The sequence below is a fragment of the Hippoglossus stenolepis genome, chromosome 14, assembly GCF_022539355.2.
Source record: "Hippoglossus stenolepis isolate QCI-W04-F060 chromosome 14, HSTE1.2, whole genome shotgun sequence".
Lineage (NCBI taxonomy): Eukaryota > Metazoa > Chordata > Actinopteri > Pleuronectiformes > Pleuronectidae > Hippoglossus > Hippoglossus stenolepis.
Genome location: NC_061496.1, coordinates 26,842,944 through 26,864,461, shown reverse-complemented (window position 1 = coordinate 26,864,461; position 21,518 = coordinate 26,842,944). Strand labels below are relative to the sequence as shown.

General features: G+C 38.8%; 2 protein-coding genes across 2 annotated transcripts; one reads left to right on the top strand and one right to left on the bottom strand.

The window, feature by feature from the left end:
- Positions 1-2,151: 2,151 nt before the first annotated feature.
- On the top strand, positions 2,152-13,985 carry sass6 (SAS-6 centriolar assembly protein). Its single transcript, XM_035177486.2, has 16 exons — positions 2,152-2,508; positions 5,173-5,233; positions 5,317-5,396; positions 5,490-5,594; positions 5,918-6,086; positions 6,255-6,332; positions 6,691-6,810; positions 7,071-7,262; positions 8,052-8,246; positions 8,896-8,985; positions 9,379-9,558; positions 10,182-10,263; positions 11,665-11,774; positions 12,001-12,104; positions 12,794-12,885; positions 13,570-13,985. The coding sequence occupies exons 1-16, from the start codon at positions 2,447-2,449 to the stop codon at positions 13,620-13,622; spliced, it is 1,773 nt and encodes a 590-aa protein (XP_035033377.1). The 5' UTR covers positions 2,152-2,446; the 3' UTR covers positions 13,623-13,985.
- Positions 13,986-14,663: 678 nt separating this feature from the next.
- On the bottom strand, positions 14,664-18,504 carry ahsg1 (alpha-2-HS-glycoprotein 1; the record flags this gene model as incomplete). The annotated part of the gene is made up of 7 exons (XM_035177487.2): positions 14,664-15,233; positions 15,381-15,458; positions 16,552-16,668; positions 16,880-17,049; positions 17,474-17,558; positions 17,695-17,805; positions 18,259-18,504. Coding segments are annotated over 7 exons (1,209 nt in total), but the record flags the coding sequence as incomplete, so codon positions are not given.
- Positions 18,505-21,518: the final 3,014 nt, after the last annotated feature.

Sequence of the window (21,518 nt, the reverse complement as noted above, 5' to 3'; positions counted from 1 at the left end):
CTGAACCTGTTTATTTGTTTAACTCTTGAAACTTGACATCTGCTGATGACACTGTGGACTCAAAGGTCTCAATGCAGCATTAAGCATTGAGACAATGCTGTGACATGAAATATGATCATGTAAGACCAAATAGTAAATGATTTGTGATTCTGAATACTGGTTGGTATGTAATACTATGAAACAGAACTTTACAACTCTGACCAGTTAGCAGTGGGACAATCATTTTATCTAAAAGTGAGAAATATGGGGAAGTGTTATAAAGTAATACTCCAGTTACGTGCTCTAGTATGTATTTGATTGGCCTCCACAGCATCTAATCGAATGATCCTGTATTTTGCTTTCTGTGTTTGAAACTCTATCAAGCCAGCTGCCGATGTACTGTAGTCTGCATATACAGATGCAAGGTCAGGCCAAGCGTCTGAGTAGCCCCTCTTTCCTTGGGTGGAATCAGGATTCAAATACATCATAAATAAACTTTAGATAAGGGTTGAAGGTCCAGTGTGTAGGGTTTAGGAGGATCTATAATATTTAAAATGATTTTCCATTCATATATAATCACCTAAACCTAAGCATCATTGCGCGTATTCAGTTGGTTGCAATATGCAACTCCACCACTAGATGCCACTTAATCTTGATGCCTCAGCAGATTTATCACAAGATGTGAATAGGTTAGTCCTCCTCTGTCTATTTTGTGTCATGGACTTATTGAGATCAAATTCACCCATTCACACACATACAAATGCATTTGTGCTCACACACTCCTGGTACATCCTAGGGGCAATTTGGGGCTCAGTGTCTTGCCCAAGGACACATTCGGAATGAATGAATGAAGACCCTGTTTCCAAGTGATGTCACAGAGAAAAAGATGAAGGAGACAAGCAACATCCCAAGGTCAGTGCAGAGAACTGGGACTGCAACCCCTGCAGTCCACCGGAGAGCCAGCCCTGTGCAGCTTGGTGGCTTGTACAGCTGTGTAGTGAGCAGCATTTAAGTTTAGGTTTCCCCCATTTTCTAAACTCTTTGTTCTTCAATCATTCATTATTATTTTAATTATTATTTATTATTGCATCAAAGTTCAATTTCCTCTTTCTCATCTCCATAAATGGAATACATGTTGGGACCTAAAGTGTTGGACTTCAATTTCCACCACTCACATGAGCAAGTCAGTCAAATAGTTTATTTCATGGAAAATTTCAGTTTGATTCTTCTAGTTCCCGTTCAGTGTCCTTGTCAGTAAGGATGAACACATAGTTTTAAACTGTGTCTCTTTTTAAACACAACCTTTCAGTTCATTTTCTTCATGCACTCAATGCTTTCAGTTGTTCTTCTTTTCTGACATGAAAACTGCTGACCTAACCCTCCTTTAGGTTTCCCTTTCTTGTCTTTGCACAGTTGCCTTTGATTTAAACTCAATGTAACCAAACAATATAAATTATCATGCTTATCTACTACTGCTGATACAGTAAAATGCGTATAATAGTATATCTCTCAACATGTCAACTTGAGATGAGCCTTTTATAGATGTTGCTGGCTTGGTGGTTGGCACAACAGTCAACCAAGGGTTTAAATCTTCAAGAGTCCACTGCTGTTGAGAGACGTTTCCCATGTAAAATTGATTTATGAATTATATTAACTAACTGTGTTGAATGAGGAGAATATTTCAATCCCAGCAGCAGCACCAACATAACAGAACTGAGAAGCCTGAGATCAGTCTGGTTGAGCCAATAAGAATGAAGAAATGCTTTAAATTAAAATATTTTCTCACTCTGCTCATGTCTTTGGAGATTTTATTGTTGTTGCTCTTTTGTATTAGATTTATTGTTGGAAATTATTTGAGTCAAAATGTCTGCCTGCATGCAGGCTTGCACACTCAAATTAAGTATTTAAAAAAAAGGTTCAATTAACTATTATTTCTTACACTCACACAACCACCCAGTTAGACTTGTTCTGTCACATCTGTCTTCATGAAATCACCTCTGTATCTCCATATCAATTACGTGTGTGTGTGTGTGTGTGTGTGTGTGTGTGTGTGTTTGTGCGTGTTTGTTTGCGTGTGTGCGCGTGTGTTTTTGTGTTAGGGACCTGAATGTGTCACATTTTTACATGCTATACTCCCAGTCACTAGGTGGCGGTGGAACGCTTTGACTTTCATCGACATCGTCCGGATGAAGAAGATAATTCAGGTTCCGTTTCCAGGGCGGTTCACTTGGCGGGTGAAAGGCGCCAAATCCAAACTAAGAGAAAAACAATCAAGTCCTGCTGACTCGATGTGATGGAGACCACCGCCTCCTTTTAGCTTGACTCGCCTGTCATTAGCGTTAGCTGTCGGACGTTAGCGTTAGTCGCCTGTCATAAGCTCTAGCTGCCTCGCTTCCTAAATGTGTCTTTAACGTTAACCGCTGTTTGTGAACCACCCCAGTGGAAAGACTCGTCTAATAACACCAACATGGAGGAACTCTTCAGCAAAGTGTTACAGGTGAACGTGAGGTGCAGGGACTGCGAGGAAAGGTAAGATATCCCAGAGAGATGTCCAACTGCCTCTCTGCTGTATTCATGTGAGAAACAAACAGTTTGTATTCAGAGACATGTTAATGTACACAATGACAGGAAAGGCCAGTAGAAACAATGGACACCACAAAACTCATTATTTTCCAAGTGTCCTTCTCCCACATTTAACCAGACAGTTCACCGCAGTCTCGTCGAACATGTTGATTATTTGAACTCATTTTCGGTTGTCCATTTCTAACCACTATTCACTGATCCCGACTGACAACGTCATGGTGTCACTGAGCGATGTGACGCAGAAGAGAATATCCACCAGGCCCTTTTAGGCAAACTTTATCAATAACAGAAGATGGGTACAAAAGTCATATTTACAATATAACACATATTTCACCTGTGAAAGACAATGACGATAACGACCAACGTATTAAAACTGTATAAAAGTGAGAAATGTTGTGCTGCAGTTGTGAAAACATAATCACACCTCATGAGAACAGATGATTTAACCAGTTACTCATAGGACATAGGTTGTAAATGTTAAATTAACAGTAACCTGGAAGTTTGAATAGTTGAGCCATTAAAATAATACTTGAATACAAAATAAGGAACTTAGGAAAGAGCAAGAGTAAATAACTTTCAGACATAAGTATGAAGAGTTTCCAGACATGGTGCATTTTACCTTTTTTTTGGTATATATTTAAGAGACGTGACTTTTATTTGTATCATGTAAAAACTGTCCATACACTTGTTCACTCAGTTAGGAATCTTCCTAATCAAAATAGACCACAGCCTGAGATTGAAGCCACAATATAAACATCCATAATCTTGTATCACGATGAAGGACCAAAGAACCATGGTACACATGCACTGTTGTCCCTGCTGAGCTGTCCTTACTTTACTAATGGAACAAAGTCATATTTACAGCAGTGTGACATGTTACTGTTCTGGTTAGTTCATGATCTGAACTTCAGAAGAAGTTGTGCTCGTTTAGTTAGCTGGGATGGATAATAACCCAGAGACTAGATTAAATTGGGTAATATACACACCGGACAAAACCAAATAAGACAATATATGAACTTAACCTTTGCATAAAGGGATAGTTCACCAAGTAAATGAAGAATCCACTCATTATCCACTCACCACTATGCCGATCGAGGGGTGGGTGAAGTATTTGAGTTTCAGGGGTAAACAGCGTTGGAGCCAAATCCAATACAATGAAGTCGATGATGACCACTTCTTCAAAACGTAACAACAGAAAAAAACATAAAATGCCTCCATACTGCTCCTGTGGTGTCATCCAAGTGTCCTAAATGTCCTCGGATACCCTTCTTTCAAGCTGCATTTAGGCTTCATTTGAATATAAATGTCGGGCCTTGAAGAAATGGTCAACGTTTACTTCGATTGTTTTGGATTTGGCTGCAATGCTGTTTACCCCTGAAACTGCGAAAAGGTTTTGTGGACACAAACTCTTCAACCATCCCTCAATCGTCATAGTGGTAAGTAGAAATTTATTGAAATTTCTTTTTTGGGTGAACTATCACTTTAATAATCGAGGTCTAAACCAATCTGTAGATTTGGGCCCAATCCCATTTCACGCCTTTGCCCTACCCCAACCTTGTTTTCGAGGGTTATCTTGCACCTTGAAACGGAGTAACAAGGGGTAGTGGTTGAAATCTTCCCCAACGAATTTGGACACCACTTAAAAAAGCCATTACAACATCAGTACTCGTTACGAAAACCCGTCACGTCATCAGTAGTTGATGTAAACAGACCTGACAGTTTTGCTGGGGATGTCATTGTATTAATATTGTTGAGATCTAAAATAACCACTGCTATTGTTTGCAGTTACTAAAGTGACAAACTTATTATATCCAAATTACATCTATGCTAATGCAGGTGAATCAATGACATTTGCCATTCATCCAATGGAAATTCAAAAGCTTGGATGCTCAGAACTATTTCATGTATAAATCATAGGTACACAGCTTCAGGCTACTAGCAGTGGTCTGTATACAACCCTGCCAGGATGCTTTGTTATTAGAGGAGCAGTTAAGTTCAGTAACTCGCTGCTTTACGATAGAGCCTAAACGAAATGGGTTTGGGGCTTGGACTGATTGTTACTCCCCTATTCAGGATGTATCTTGCAACATTTAAGTTTGACAAATGTGAGATGACAGTTTGTCAGTTGTGACAGATCAATTTAGTTGTAACGTAAACCGTGACAAATTATATTATTGTTAGTGAGTTGCACTCGTTGTATAAAGTCCTGTGTCAATTGGTCTGATCTTGTGATGTCCATTCATAATTATATAATGTAAAACAGATTGCAGTAGTGGGAGAGGAATATCACATTTGTTTGAATGAAATATAGAGAAAAGTATCTGCCAAATTATTATCAAAACTGCCCATCTATGTTTGAATTAATTATTGTCAGACAAGTTCAAAGTTATTTGTACAGTAGGTGCTGTTTGAAGAACATAATTTCTTTGTTTTCTGCCATGTCACATTATATAAATGATATTTTATTTATTAATTTATTTACTGGCCAGTACCATCAATCACCATAGCACAATCAAGGTTATGAAAGTTACAATGGGGGGTTTGATGGTAGTGGCAATGACTACGTACCATACGTACTGTTTTAAGAGGTTTAACCATTTAATTTTGCAGGAAATCAAATATTCGTGTCATCATCAATCTTCAGTTGACAACAAGTCCAGTGCACAAACGGGTGAGTAGGATTTTTGTGAAAATAATCTAAATGAAGACGAGACGTCTTCCTGGTGACTGACCTGTTACTCTTGTTTCTGTTAGGATCTTCTCGTAAGACTAACAGATGATCTGGATCCATATTTTCTCTTCAACCTCTCTATATCAGAAGAAGATTTCCAAAGGTAAAGATTTACTTGTATAAGCTCAGTGTTTGAATGTAGGATGTCGTGAACAACGCTCACTGATGATTTCTTTCTTTGTCATTGTCGGAGTAGTCTGAAAGTCCAGCAGGGGCTACTGATCGACTTTGCATCATTTCCTCAGAAGTTTATTGACCTGCTAAACCTGTGCTATTCTGAGCAAGAGTCAGAGAATCCAAGGTACGGTGAAATGCAAATGACACACAGTATTACATTGTTCAACTAAATCAATTTAGATCTAGATTCAAATTATTGATTTGTATCAGTCCTAATAATTCCATTGATTTGCATATAGTGCACAACATTTTCTTTTTTTTAAATTGCAAATAATACTGTGATATTCTGATTAATGGTTTGTGACTGGTTGCTGAAGAGAACTTGACATGCACATGGTTCTTCATCTTAAATTTAATCTAGTGGTTGGAAAAATATTAGACACCTTTCAATATAATGTACTTCACTAAAACAACAGACCCTTAATGATTGTTTGTCTTTTTCCACAGGTTTCTCCTGCACTTGTCATGTCAGTCTTCAATGCTTGAAGGCCCTGCTAACTTCAGTGTTGTTGAGACAAATGCATTCAAACACCTGAATCACTTGTCTTTACGCCTTGTTCAAGGTTCTGACAAGGAGATTAAGGACTATCTGGCAGTGTGTCTCTCATCTCTGAAGGTTTGCTCATTCAACATAATTCATCCTCATAATACTGTCGGGCATTTTGACGTTTTCGTAGTCCCCTGTACAGAGTGTTACATGTGAACAAAGATTCAAGACACAATTTGGGCATGTTTTTTTCCCCCATGTGATGTTTATAAGGCCATGTCACCCCCAATCTTTCAGGTAGAGAAGCAGGCCCTGGAGACAAAGCTTAAGAAGACTGAAGACGATCTGTCCAGACAACTGAGTTATGCTCAACAGGTGTGCTGTCATTGAATGTGGTGTTTAAATACTTTTGTTGAATGTAGCACTGTTACAATGGTAACTCTAACTCATGAGCTGAGATATCCAAATCAGTGACTTGCTTATATAAAGTTCTAGATTTGGTGCAATAATCAAGGAGATGTTGACTGTATTAGATTTTGACTTCATATCAGTCTGCTCTTCTGTTCAAAAGTCATCCAACAAGTTTTAGCTACTTTGGTTACTAATCATGTTTGGACACAAATTTCAGTACTTTCATCACTGCCATTTAGGTTTCACTTTCATAAATTAGAAACATGGTAAAAGGTAAAAACCAAACACTAGCTGTCCTAACATGTCTGAATTTCTCTCATAGACTCTATCTGAGAAGACTAAAGAGTTGGACAAACTGCGTTCAGAGTGGACATGTCAGAGCAGCTCTCTATCCAGCCGTCATTCTCAGGAGTTACAGTTGGAGAGAGAGAAGGCTGTAGAGGTAAGATCCCTATTTTATTTTTTCTTCTGAGGCTTGCTCCACAACAGAGATAATCTAAAAGTACACTGTTAGACATCATATAGGGATTTAACTGAATCTTTTTTTTATCACCGTAAATATGTTGACTAGTTTGCATTTGCAGGTTTTTTCGGAAAGCAGCCATTTATGTGGAATATACCAAGGTGATCAATGGCACAGACGTGGATTATAGGGTTCTTAGACACTGTATTTATTTGGTATTTGTTCTTGATATTTTTCAGTTGCAAAGCAGGCTTCAGCAGCAGATTGAGCAGCTCCGTCAGGACTTGGAGAGCTCTCACAAAAAGAGTAGCCAGCAGCTTCACAGCAGAGTGACAGAGCTAGAGGCCTCCTGCAGAGAGCTGACAGAGAGGAAATACAAGAACGAGTCTTCCATCAGAGACCTGAAGATTAAACTAGTCGGTGCAGAGGAGGTAAGTGAACAAGGACTCCATATGAGGGATGACTTTTCATCCTGAGATATTTGTATTTCTTTCTTCCTTTTTTTGTATCTGTCGCATGTTAGACACATCATCAACACACCCACTCACCCCGGACATCCTTCTGTTTTCTCATGTCGGCTCCTTCGGACATTCTGGGGACTCTTTACCAACGATGCCGTGGACACCACATCTGCTTCATAATTGGGTCCTATCAGTAAGGGGCAGTCTGTCCCTTATTCGTCAAGTTTCTATCACATGCCTCAAATAGGTGCTACACTACTGAGTTGGAAAACAAATATTCATGAAGAGAGTAAAGGGTAATGGGCCTTAGATGGATCCTTGAGGAACACCTTTATCAACTATCGAAGGATTTAAAATTATTAACAACTAGAAGGGCACTCTGAAAGCACATACCTCCACCAAGGCTGATTGGCCGATTTATCACCATAGTGCATTTTAAAATCAGATGCCTATACCAAGAAAGAAAAAATCCAATTCCAACTCAGATGTGTTCCTCTTTTTTTCTTGTTCAAAATCTAAATATTCTCTTATCAGAAAAATATTTTACATAGAGAAACTTAGACTATAATCTCATATAGCCTCGAATGAACATGTCCACTCTTGCTGATATATGGAGAAAATATATTAAATGTGCAAAGGGAGAATTTTGGCATCGACTGGATAGCAAAGTATTAGTTCTCTTGACGTCCCCATGTCTGTTGCAGTGTTTATTTGACTTGTGGGATTGTGTTCCTGCTCCTATGTGTGTTACCTCTGTAGGAGTGCCAGCGCTCAAAGCAGCAGGTTCTGTCACTGAGGAGGGAGAACAGCACTTTGGATACAGAGGTCCATGAGAAAGAGCGTTTAGTGAACCAGCTGCAGATGAGAGTGGCTGTTCTAGACCAGGAAATCAAAGATAAGGATCAGCTGATGCGCCGCACAAAAGAGGTGCTGGAAGCCACTCAGCAGCAGAAGGTAAGAAATGCATTCCCAGCCCACTTTACTGTATACTTTATAATATTTCCTGATCCTATGGCAGACACACAACCTACTACTATCACGTCACCTGAGACACTTTAATACCAGGTCTGAAGACACATGCATACGTTAATACCAGGTCTGAAAGTTTAGATACGTGTCGCCTCCAATTAGTTTGTTTTAAACTTGTTCAAAACTGTTCACTATTAGTATAATAATGCATGTCTGTGCCTTCATTTAAATGAGCATTGACACTGCCTGCAGAGGAGAGAAGAGAGGGGAAAGACGGCAAGGCAAAGATACCCATTCAGAAGCACTGAAATTCCATTAACAATAACATTAACTCATTATCAACCAATAAAATATTGGCTACTAATATATATCCAAAGCCAATTATTGTATATCTTATTCCTCTATGGCATAGAGCTCCATCGTCCAAAAACGAGTAAAAGCGCATCAACCGCACTGTTGCATTAAGTGACATACTGTATAACCATGAACACATGCTGTAGCTTAGTTTGAATCAATCTCACAAATGCCCTTCTACTGCACAAAATCATTAGTGTACTTAAAATGAATTCATCCACAGCTGAAAATAGTCCCATACGAAGTCCCCATTTCTTCCTGTTTCTGTTTCTGTTCTCAGGAATCAGTAGAAGAAAATGCTGAAAGTAAAGAGCTTCAGATGAAAAAACTTGAAGCAACGCTGAAAACACTATCTGAGGAGCTTATAAAGGTTTGTGAGGCTGCATGCAGCGTGTCCATCTGCTGGTGTAATTTAACACCAAAACTGAACACATGATGGGATAATTTATTATCTCTTTATGACAAACATTACAATCGTAGACCAACACTCTGAGGTGTTCCTGTGTCCTGTATGATCCATGAACCAGGTTTAGACTTTTCATAAAGGGGGGATGTAATTTGTAATGCTGCTCAACTCAATTGCATTAGAGAGGTGTTTCTGTCCTTTAAACTAGTTTCATTGATATAAAGGTGCCTGACAAATTAATAGAAACAGTTGTTGATGTAACTTTTAAACTGGCAACTAAGTATGGGACTGTGCCTAATGTTTGAATATGGTCCAGTTCAACCTTTTATTTATTTTATTATTTTTATTTTTATCCAGGCGAATGGTATCATTAAGAAGCTGCAGGGGGAGGTTCGAGGCCTAGTTGGAAAAATAAAAGTCAAAAACACTGTGACCGTGTCACAGGAGAAGGTCCTGCAGGACACATCTGAGAAACTTCAGAAAGTGGAGAAAGATCTACAGAGCGCTCAGCAGCAGGTCATCACCAAGGACGAGCAGGTATGTCTTCAAATCATGAAAAGGAATTTTAATTGCTATTGGATAACTTCCAACCCAACATTTATTTTTCACTAGTCACAATTTTAAGTCATTAGTTGATATTGAGTTAGGTCAAAGTCAGATTATATTTATTTTGCCTAGTATCAAAAATCAAACATTTGCATCTCGGGGCTGAGCCAACTGTACAGAACAGGACAGGGGAGGGCCTACCGTGAAAACTTTCTGGATTTTTTTTTACCACTGTGGTGGTATTTCTTCCATTCCTCCTGCTGGCCAGTCCAACTACGACGCATGGGTCTGTGGGTTTTTGAGATAGTCAGTGAGAGAGGGGCTCAGTGAATCAAGCAAAACACTAGAGATATTTTACATAATAAGAACAGTCTAGTCTAATTAAAGTTACACTGAATCCGTAGCAGGAAAAACAAACCTACTTACACATCTGTCCTGTGTTGTGAAAATCAGAAACCAAGAGAGAGACATTAATCTTCTGTTAGTAACTCCCATCTTTGTATTAATTCATCACTATACTGTAAGTTCTCCTCCTACATAGAAGAACTAGTCCAGTTAAAAGAAATGAAACTGATTTGAATGAATTTGATAACAATATTCTATGTATTTTACAGGTGTCAAAACTGAAGGAGCAGTTGGAGATGACAGTACAGAAGCTAAATGAAAGCAGAGAAGTGTTGAAAACTAATGAGAATGGTAAGGATGCTTGTGTCCCAACAATCGCTGGATTTAAAAACATTTTTTACAACATAACTCAAACTTCTGCTTGGAATAACAATTGTCTGACAATTTTGACACAAGTTTACTTCTTTAAAAAAAAAATCACACAGTCATCCACACGTGTCACTGATGTGTCCATTAGTCTAAAACATTGTGACTCATCTCAGAAGATGAACAGAAAAATCTCTTACCAGAAATGATTCTGAATAATATGTAAGCCACCTTCAGCAGCTCATGGGGACATTCTCCCATCACATTGCGATATATAGTGTCATGGAAAAACAGATCTATTTACATAATAAAAACTGATCTTAATAAATGCATTTTCCAAATTAATGTATGTATGGACTATAACACTATTTCATTAGATCATATTTTAATGGTCAATAAAAAGAGGATTATTAAGATATGCATTATTAAGACTTCAAATTTAAGAGAAGTTTAAAAACAACTATCAAAAGTACATAATTAAAAATGACAATTTCAAAATTAAAGTGAAAATCTGAAGTAAAAAGAAGGATTTTGACCTGGAAACATACAGGCAGGACCCTGCGGTTTAATAAGGGGGTGCAATGGGTCCTGACAAAAGAGTGACAGAAATGTTTTTAAAACTTTTTTTGATTAGTTGTCATTGATCCTTCCTCTTAAATATAAATGTGTTCTCAGGTAAACACTGAAGGAGTTGTTTTAGTTAGAAAATATAATTTAAGATAAACTTTTGTCATGATATCTGATATTTCGGGATGAATATAAATAAAATGAGCAGGAAAAAACAAGGCTGTCATTGTTTCATTTTAAATAAAATAAGCCACAGAGCCAAAACAGCTCAAATGTGTCGCTGTCTAAAATATAATTGAAATTGTATGGCTGATAATCGATCAGGCAGTATAGCCTGAAACCACACAAGCAAAATAATAGCAATATTCATGTTTTTGTGAACACAAGGACAACACTACTACTTAATAAATAAAAAAAGAAAACGCTGTCAATTCCTAATGTTACATTTGGACATTTGGATTATCTAATGTTTTATATAAATCCCATCTTTATTTCAGGTCTCTATTGATAGAAATGTTTTTACTTTACTTTTTTAATTAAAAGTATTTTTTCTACTGTTTTACTTCTTCTTTCTGGCCTCTAAAATAATGATTTAGTCTGCTGTACTTATTCATGGTTTATAGGTGAAATGGTTGAATTTGTTTGTGACAAAAGAAATAAGAAAAAATGGTGTCTTCTTGTCACCAAACCGAAGAGACAGTTTGAAGAGGGTATATCCCAAACTCCGATCATTACATTAGAATGTTAAAGAATGAGGTTCAAGGTGCCATGTCAGTTTTGTTTCACTCTCATCTCTGTATCATTTCTCTTTTTCCACAGTTATAAATTGGCTGAACAAGCAGCTGAATGAAAAGCAGCTGTCCAGAAATCCACAGCCTCCGGAATGTGTGGGGAATCCTTCAGTTTTATCCACAACCACTGGACTAAGGGTAGGACGTACTAGCTGTGTCACAGGCCGATAAACTCTTTGTTGGCTTTGTCCCTTCCACTTGCTCACAGTTTTAAGCATACAATCATCATGTAATAACACATATCAAATACAGCTGTTTTCAAGTAAATTTTGATATATTAGTGATGTTTTATATTTGCATTAAGTTTTGTATTTGTATAATTTAACACTGAAACCAGTTAAAGGCATCATTGTATTTTTTTCAGGCTCAGTTTTATCCTCAAACGGTCAAACCGACTGTATCTCCTGGGATGCCGGTGGATGTCACCCCTGCTGAACAGCGAGCAGTGCAGCCAGCCAGCAGACAGATGTGAGTTTGATCTTTCAGACCAAGAGCTGGTGATGTGTGACCAGTTATGTATCGATCAGGTCAGCTTTTTAGATATTTGGCTAGTATCAGACGGCTCAAAAAAATGAAAAGGACTGCTTTAAATAACATGCAATGCCTTCTGTGTTGAATGGCATACAATATATTAGATTGGGGTGGTTGTGGTTTAGGATATGAAGAGGGTTGCCCACTAAAAAGAAGGTTGCCCCTTGCCCTGACAGTGTATGAATGGTATGTGATAGAGAAGCATTGTCTCTGTCACACAGAGGTTGCAGGTCGTCTGATTCTCTGACTGTGAGTGATCTGCATTTCCGCAACATAAAGTAACCAACATCTAATACACACCTCTTTTCGCATTCAGACTACAATTACTAATTCACCTGGCCTGTCTTAGCTCATCAATTTTCAATTGTGGTTTTGATAATAGGGTTCACCGACATTTTTCACTTGGTTGTATCCTTAGTTTTTGTTTGTCTCAAAAATGGCGATCAGAATTGGATTGTGAATTATGGTATTTTTTTGTGGGTCGGGCTGTGTAGGTTGGCTCAATGTAAGAAATAAAATCCTTCAGTGTAAAGAGGACTTAGCAATGCCACTACTGTTTAGTTCTTAAGCGTTAAGGCTGGTAGTCTGACTTAGTGTTCCTAAAGCGCATATGTTTTTCTCTTCAGTGGTGACTACCCAGGTCTGGATTCGAAGTACTTTGAGAGGAGAGATGACAGCATCCCAATCTACGGTCTGTCGTCTAATCTGCTTCACAGAGGTAAAACTCATCAGCTCTTCACCTTCTATGTAAAGTACCTTGAGATAATGTATATTATGATTTGGCGCTATACAAATTGAATTGAATTAGAGTACTGCATTGACTGTAAGCTACAGAATATTCAGCATAAACAGTAAATGCTGGTTTCAGGTGACTGATTTCTAATGTCAGTATTGATAGTTCGAGGCCAGTGATGCTGGTACAAGGTATAGTCTGTTCAAGATGCTCACTATGTCAGGCAGCTGCCGATGCTTACTGATCATTTCTGAACTTACCCGACGCCATATGTTTTCTGGGTTGAGCTGTAATCTGGCTGACATTGTGTAGTCTGACCCCGGCACAAGTGATCAGTGTAGTTTGCTTTTTCCATACGACTTCATGCATTTGATAGCGAACTCTGAAAGCTGAGTGGTTGTACAGAGTTAAAACAATATTTAACAACGTACTGTCAGACCTTAAGTGAAGGCAAGTTGTTTCCTCCTGGTCTGAACAGACCCTGGAAGCTGCAGTCTGCTGTCATAGCCACCTCCTGGCACCTCATGCATGCATCTTTGAAGTATCGACACAAACACACCTAGCCTTTTAGTTTGTAGTATAATGCAAATTTGGAAGTTTTATGGAAATAAAAGAAATTAATCAGATAATTGAAATGAATCCTCCATTTCTTTAAATTTTTCTTTTCAGAGTTCACTCAGCAAACAAAGCCTCCTGTAGCTTCTGCTTACTTCTCTGCCTGAAGGAGGAACTTCTAGATTCAAGGACTGAAAGACTTTCAACTCAAGGTGGAAGCAAAACCATAACTGTTTGTCTTCAGCTCGTTTACAGAACCTTTACTGACCTGCTGTGCTACATAAACTTGTTTTTTGGTGGCTGTTGTTGATGTTTTAATTTATTTGCCAATGATCTACATGTCTGTCTTCTCATTTGTTGGTCAGATAAATGCTGTTAAGACTGGTAGATTCCAATTATCATGAAGAATGTATTTGTCTTCAAATGTCTTCTTTCGCATACACTGCATTATTTGCCATCTTTAAGTATTTATTTTATTTGTTTCTGTAGTATTTCTGTTATAAAGTGTAATAAACAGATGTCCATCCTCATTGTTGTTTACAGTAATTTCATTGATTGATGTAGTCTCTCTTTAAGCCTCATCAAATTTAAAAAATATGTGAGGTGGAAATATTGGTGGTGTTCAATGTTTACCATCTCATTGCTGTGTCATCTTACTCTTTCATTTAAAGAAGTGTTGGCAATATAACAACTTATACAGAAGAGCTCTGATTGCAGCTCTAAAACACTTGTGACATGGAATCTACTTGTTAACTCAGGAAACCCTGTTTGTGAAACACGTGGCAAAATGGAAGTCATTAACTATTGGAGGGGGTCAATGTGTAACAACTAGCCAAATATAAAATTCATAGTCCAAAAAATAGAATGCAGCATATTACCAGAAAGTTGAGGTGGTCCGTCTTATGATAAAAAAAAAGAAATTCCCTCTGTGGTCCTTTGCCAGCCCTCCCCCTCCTCTGGGCCTTAGTGGGACTGGCCATCGGGCCCACCAGGATAAGTCCAGGTTGGATGTTAAAGAATTAACTTTGTTTTCTATTTCTTATTTGCTGACCCTTTTGCCTGCCTGTAATTACATAATTTTCAATAAAATAAATGATGCCACAGATATATTTATGTAATCTGATTATGTAGGCCTATGTGGTGGCTATAGTATCCTGATTCATACCCCACACTCTGTATATATCTGTTAATAATTGAGACATTCTGAGTAGTGTTCTACAAAACGAAGCCGGTCATTGGAAGAAGTTCGAATGACAGACCTTGATACTTTATTGTACATGTTCTGTAAGATGTTAGGACTCAAACCATTCTTGTATGCGTTAGAGACTCTTCGAGAAGTCTTCTGAACAGTGACTGTCATATATTGGTGTTGTGTTTCAGGGCCTCTCAAGTGTTGGGATTTGGCGGGGTTCAGGTAAAGGCTTGGGACAAATGGGGTGGAGAGCTGGGTCTGGGTTGGCCAAGATTCCATTGCAGGGACTGATGAAGAAGGTGAGCCCTCTTTCTTCATTAGGTGGGCCTTTAGCATGGGGTGGGGGTCCTTGACTGCCAGCAAAGGAAGGAGGGCCCTGACCATGATCATGATCATGAGCATGGGGTGGGGGTCCTTGACTGCCAGCAAAGGAAGGAGGGCCCTGACCCTGACCATGATCATGAGCAGGGGCTGGGGGTCCGTTACCGCCAGCTGAGGGATGATGACCAGCGGGGGAAGGTTGGCCAGCAAGATGAGGGCATTTACACTGGGGCTCCGTCTCACCCGGGCCGAGAGCAGTTGTGTTCTGTTCAGGAGAACAAACATGAGTGAGTTGAAGTGTGTATATAACTATATATAAGTATATATAACCTCAGATATCTGATCATCCGTGGGGTTTTACAAGACACACCACAGGATTGGGGGAGCATTCATGTTTAGAATATGGACTCACCAATGCGGGATAGTATTCACATTCAACAGACCGAAGTCCAGCTCCATTTGAATAAGATGATCTGCAGAAAGCGTGACGCTTCAGAGGGAAGAGAGAGAGACAATGAGACGAATGGGACACTGAAACACAGAATGATCGAAATATTCACCATCAAACTCAAAGACGTACTGTTACTACTGTATATTGGAATACAAGGCACTGCCTATAGCTCTGATTCAAGACTTTCATACCACTGTGGGGATCATGGACATGGATATTCAAAAAAAAACTCAAAAAATATATATAGAAAAAGAACAAAACAACAATAAATAAACACTTTCAATGTGAAACATAAATTACCAAATGATTTCCGAAAATAAGTAGGGAGAAGCAACAATGCTTGTACAGCCTCACACCTAATCTATATCAATACATCGATAATTCAATTCATCACATACTACTACTCCTACTACTGCTAATACTGTTCCTACTACTAATACAAATAGCACAAAGTCTTCAAAGTGCTTCACAGTAACTAAAATAAAACAATGAGAGAAAAACAATAATTACATGACATCTAAACTCTAGTGCCTCTGTGTGATAATCCCAGGTGATCTGTAGTTTCAGAAATAATCAAACCCTGAGTAAAAATATTAGAAACACTTGTGTCTCAGTTTGCATTCTTTACTACTTGCTACTTTACTTTCATACTGACTTGCTATTTTGAGTTATATTTTATTAAATTGTCAGATTTCAATCGAGCGATTCTACAGTTTTAGCAGAGACAGAAGAAATAGACCCCATGATCACACCACTTTAACCAATCAGGTTTTAGACTGAGGCCGCCCACCCAATTAACATAAGGACACAGAAATATGAAAATAATGTAGAAATACAGACATAGCGTTTTCATCACAAACTGTATTCATGCTTATGTCGTTTTTTCCCTTTCATATGTTCCCAGCCAGTTCTTGTATGTATGTTTAAATATATGTTTCAATTAAATTGTTTTGAATGAGCAGTTGCAAAGTTGTGCCCTCACATAAACTGTGATGTCATCAATGACCTAAAATGCTTGAGACCGCCTTGTGTTTAAAGTCTGCATGAATTCTGCTCTCTTATCAGTTCAGTGCACTGTCTGTGTGGGGCGGTACATCCTCCCAAAACCTCTGTGTGTAAGAGTTGTACTTACGGCTCGGTCAGGGCAGAGGGGGTCGCATGCTTCAATGGCAATTCTGGATCCCATTATGCAATGAGTCTCCACAATTACGAACTCAGAACTGTAGTACATCCCCTGCGACGACATGTACTGAGAGAGGAGGAGGTCAGAGTAAATCAGGGAAACATGCAGGGTTTAAAGGGATGGGATACAGATGTGCTGCTGTGTGATACTCAAATTTGGTATGGCACTTGTCAATGCAAATTTTCAGGTCAGTGGTCAGGGTTTGATTAAGGTTGGCAAGTAGTGCTTATGTTTAGACTAGGTTGTGTGTGTGTGTGTGTGTGTAAATTCTTTGTACCCCACTCAACACCCGTCCCACTTCCTGCAGGATGTAGAAGCGCTCGTTGGCACTGTTAACGTTCTCTTCGTGCACAGCTTTTTCAACAGCTTTGAGACCCTCAGGGCTGTGGAGTGGGATCAGCACGGGACAGTCAGGGCACAACAACTGCATATCCTTGTTGGTTGTCACTACACACACACACACACACAGAATGCTTGTTGTGAATCAACCGGCTTTCTCACTTTTTTGTGAGGTGAAATATGATGATAACTGCACAGCCCTGTTTCACAGTGAGAAAGTGTATGTGTTTTTATATATACTCACACAATAAATAACCCTTTTCATAGAGAAAGTGAGGGTGTGTCAAAGGGTGAATGGCAATAACTACTGTAAAGCGCTTTGAGTGGTCACCAAGACTAGAAAAGCACTTTGTAAATAGAACATTTCTGGGAACAATCAGTACAGAGCTTAAAAGTAGATACTTTTTTTTTCTGATTCTACTTGAATCAAAACATAGTGGAGTGGACCTGGCACTTGATGCAAAAAAAACAAAAAGTGGAGAACTGTTCTATCTGGTGCTGGGTTTGGATACAATTAAGAAGAGAAGCGCACCTTGTCGCGTGTCACAGTCATATTTGGTGACATTAGCATTGCCATCTTTTACAGCCATCATGACGGTGCAGTGTGCCATCACGTCCTGCAGGGAAACAGAGACAGTAAACTGTAGATACCTCAAAGTGTCTTTTGAAGAAAGTCAAGATCCTGGATAAAAGATGATAGCATAAGGTTCATAAAGGGGCAGTAGTTTAAATAAAAAGTGGTTTCGCATTTACACGCTCAGTTTCATGACGGGTCTCACAGTCCTCAAAGTGTTTGGGGTTGATAGAGTGACACTTTGACTCCAGAAGGTCCAAGTGTAACTCAATGGTACATCCGTCCTCAACCTGGAAACAACAGAGAGGAAATCACTCTTATTGAGGTAAATGAAGCTTTTCATGTCCCCACAGAACTGCCAACAGTCTCATGTTCTCGCCACTCAGACATTGTGCTTGTCATGAATAGCCAATGGAATATAATCATTAAAATATGCATTAGACACATAACATCTCAATGTCCAAAAACACATTCTTCCCCAGACCTCCTTATGTGCTCCCACACATTTTCTACTCACTCCATTCCTGCAGGTAGGGCTACAGTGTACAATTAATAAGTAATTGCACATCTTATTTAGAAATTTAACATTAGAATCTACAATGTCGAAGTAAAAGGACAACAATACAGTCTGAGCTGGTGTGAGAGTAAATTTGTTGTTAAATCTAAATAATAAATATTTTCACAGGACCACAACCTCAAAGTCAAACCTAAAGAAAACGGTTCTCCTTTTCTGGTTCCAATACCTTTTCCGTTTTGTTCTCCTTGATCTCACTGAGCCGGAACTTGTAGCCATGGTTGTGGTGCTCGTTGATGTCATGTACTGCCAGACGTGCCGCCGCAGCACTGTGATCCTCACTGCACATCAACAGCTCCAATACTGGAGCAGCGCGGCAGAGCAGCACCACTGAGGCCAGCAGCACCAGGACATTGAATGCCTTCATCGTGCAGAGGAGAGAGATAGCACTGACCACTGCAGCCAGGCATGTTATATAGACATGGACAGGTTAACGAGAGCCAGTGGGAGGCAGAGAGAGTGGCAAACAGGAGGAGAGATAAGGGGCTGGAGGGAGATAGGAGACAGAAGAAGTGGAGCATGAGGACAAGACCACAGCACTGTCAAGAAGAACAAACAGAGACTTTAACCTGAGCAGCTCAGCTTGTTTTGGAACCCTGTCAGTCTCTTCAGCCTTTTCCTGCCACTATACAAGCACTTTACTTGATACGATGCATTCACAGCTTCATAACTTCTCATGTTGCACTTGTTCTACATACTGTAAGAGCACTACTACACCCAGTGAGAGTCATGTTGGCTGGGACGCTGTCGAGCTGCCACAGCCGACCCAAATACATTTGACCGTTTTCTGTGATTTGGTGCAGAAGCTGGTCAGATGAAATCTGCCTGGTCTTTACTGAGCAATAATTACTCATCACAGAACTCTGCATCGCCACCACGACCACTATTCAGCTTTTTGCACCCATATGAAAAATCTAATGTTTCCCGAAGTGTCTTCTTTTTGCCACTTTTTTAATCACCTGATGCATTTTTGATAAAAAGAATCAGCATATCTTTGCAATGGACACTTATAATATGTGCCATACACCAGGGAGAGTTCCAAACAGCTGCCACCATCGGGAGCTGATTGAACGTCACTTTCTATCTTTCAAGACCTCAGGAAGTCAGGTGAGGTGGTATGAAGAGTGATGCTCATGGTCACTTTCAGTTTCCAGTTGCAGTTTGGTTGAGTTCAGGCACGGAAAATTTGGTTTAGGCTACAATGCTACTTTGTAGGTTTAGAGAAAAATCATTGTTTGGGATGATTACAACAAGACTACTTGATATACAATACGTCTACTCACATATTCTACCATTATTGGCAATAACTCCTCCATTTCAACTATCGTTGCTGCTCCCTTCATTTCTATCTGTTTTTTCTTATGTATAAATACTTTAAACACTGACACACCTTCCATTATGTTAAAAACTGTTTCTTCTAATCAATGCTGTAAAAATTGTAATTTTGTTGATGTGTTCAGTTTCAGTGCACTTCTGTCCGTCCTGGGAGAGGGATCCTCACATGTGGCTCTGTCTGAGGTTTCCATGTTTTTCACATGTTAATAGTTTTTTGGGTACTTTTTCCTTCCTCTTGTTGAGGGTTAAGGGCAGAGGATGTCACACCTTGTTAACCCATATAAGACAAATTGTGATTTGTGAATATGGGCTTTACAAATAACATTTGATTGATTTATTGATAAAATAGGTCCTTTCTTAATATTAACCTGCTAGAAAACCTCTCTGCCATACAGAACCTTTCCCATGTTACATATTGAAGTGTGCAGGAAAGACTAAAATCTGGGGCCTTTATTTTATTGTCTCCATCAAGGAGGTTATTTTCTTCTGCATGTTTTGTACGTCTGTCTGTTTTTTAGAAAGATCAGTTACTTTATTATTATTGTCATTTTCTTTTAGCATTTCCTATAGAAACTATGATTGTAATACAACTGTAAAATGTACTCAATTATTTACATTTAAGGGTGAATTAGTCAAATAAAGCTGTAACCTTCATTCATTCACACATCTGGGTAACTCCACTTTGGGTAAATAACAGCTAATGTTGCAGTTTCGTGAACTTAAAAAGCTAAGCCATGATTTATTTATGATACAGAGTAACTTCAATAACTGACCTGGCTGAAGATAGGACAGAACTCGTTAGTCAGGAGAATGATACTGACAACAACATAATGTCAAGGTTAGGAGTTATACCAGGGACTGAAAAATAAATATGTACAGAGTGTCAGCAATGGGATGATGTGAGAATCAGGCTCCCACATTTAATCATTATCCAGGAATCGACCACATGTCATTTTTCTGGCTACATATAAATCATCTGTTCATTCATTCATTCCTCTCTCAATGTGAAGCAGCTGTCCCCATATACAGTTTATATATATATATATATATATATATCTATTCCCTCTGCCTGCTCCTTCTAACTTCTTGTGATTGTTCCTCAGTCTGCGTCTTTAGATTTGTACCTGCCTTTGCCACTTTGGTATTTTGCCTCGCCTGCCTGTTAACAAACATTGCTCCAGTCATTGACCCAGGAGACTTTGCTTTTTCACTTACCCGAGTTGTGCCAGAGTCTAAATCTAGAGTCAAGCCATGTGATAGATCGATTCAGTTGCTGTCAAAAAATGTGACCTAATAAAATTGTAAACGCAAGGATGGAAAAAAAAACACACAAATGTCCCTGAACATGCATGGAAGAAGCACGTTCCAGCCTTAACTAAGAGTAATACTAATACAAGTCAAGGCAAGTTTAACTATACAGTACTGAGCAGACACAAGGGAATTGAAAGTACTTTACAGAGACATGGAAATACATTAAAAATAAGACTCTAGGAGGACAAGTGCATTGTATGTAAAAGACAATAAAAACAAAGCAGTTCAAATTTCTTTAGAGTAGAATAATTAAGAACATGAATATAAATATAAACTAAAACAAACAAAAGCAAAAACATGACAATAAATAGTTAAAGATTCAAATGTGATAAGATTATAAGTATGATATGTACCTCATTGGTTGGCAAACAATAGTGTTTTCAGCCCTGATCTAAATGAACTGATAGTTGTATCAGACCTCCGGTGTTCAGGAAGCTTGTTCCACAGGTGAGGAGCACAGAAACTAAAAGCTGCTTCATTTTGATTGGTTTTGATTCTGTGACTAAATTTGTCCCAGATGACCTGAGGGGACTGGATGGTTCGTAACAAACAAGTCGATCAGAGATGGATTTGCATTGGAGATCATTTAGTGCTTCGAGGACAAGTAATAAGCTGTTATATGCACAGGATGCCAGTGCAGTGATTTAAGGAACTTCCCTTTTCTTGTGTTTGTTAGGACAAGTTTTTTTTGTTTTACTGAAACCTGTAAAGACGCATTACCACAGTCTGTCCTGCTGAAAATATCCACATGAACCATTATTTGTGGGCATATGGGTGGTGTAG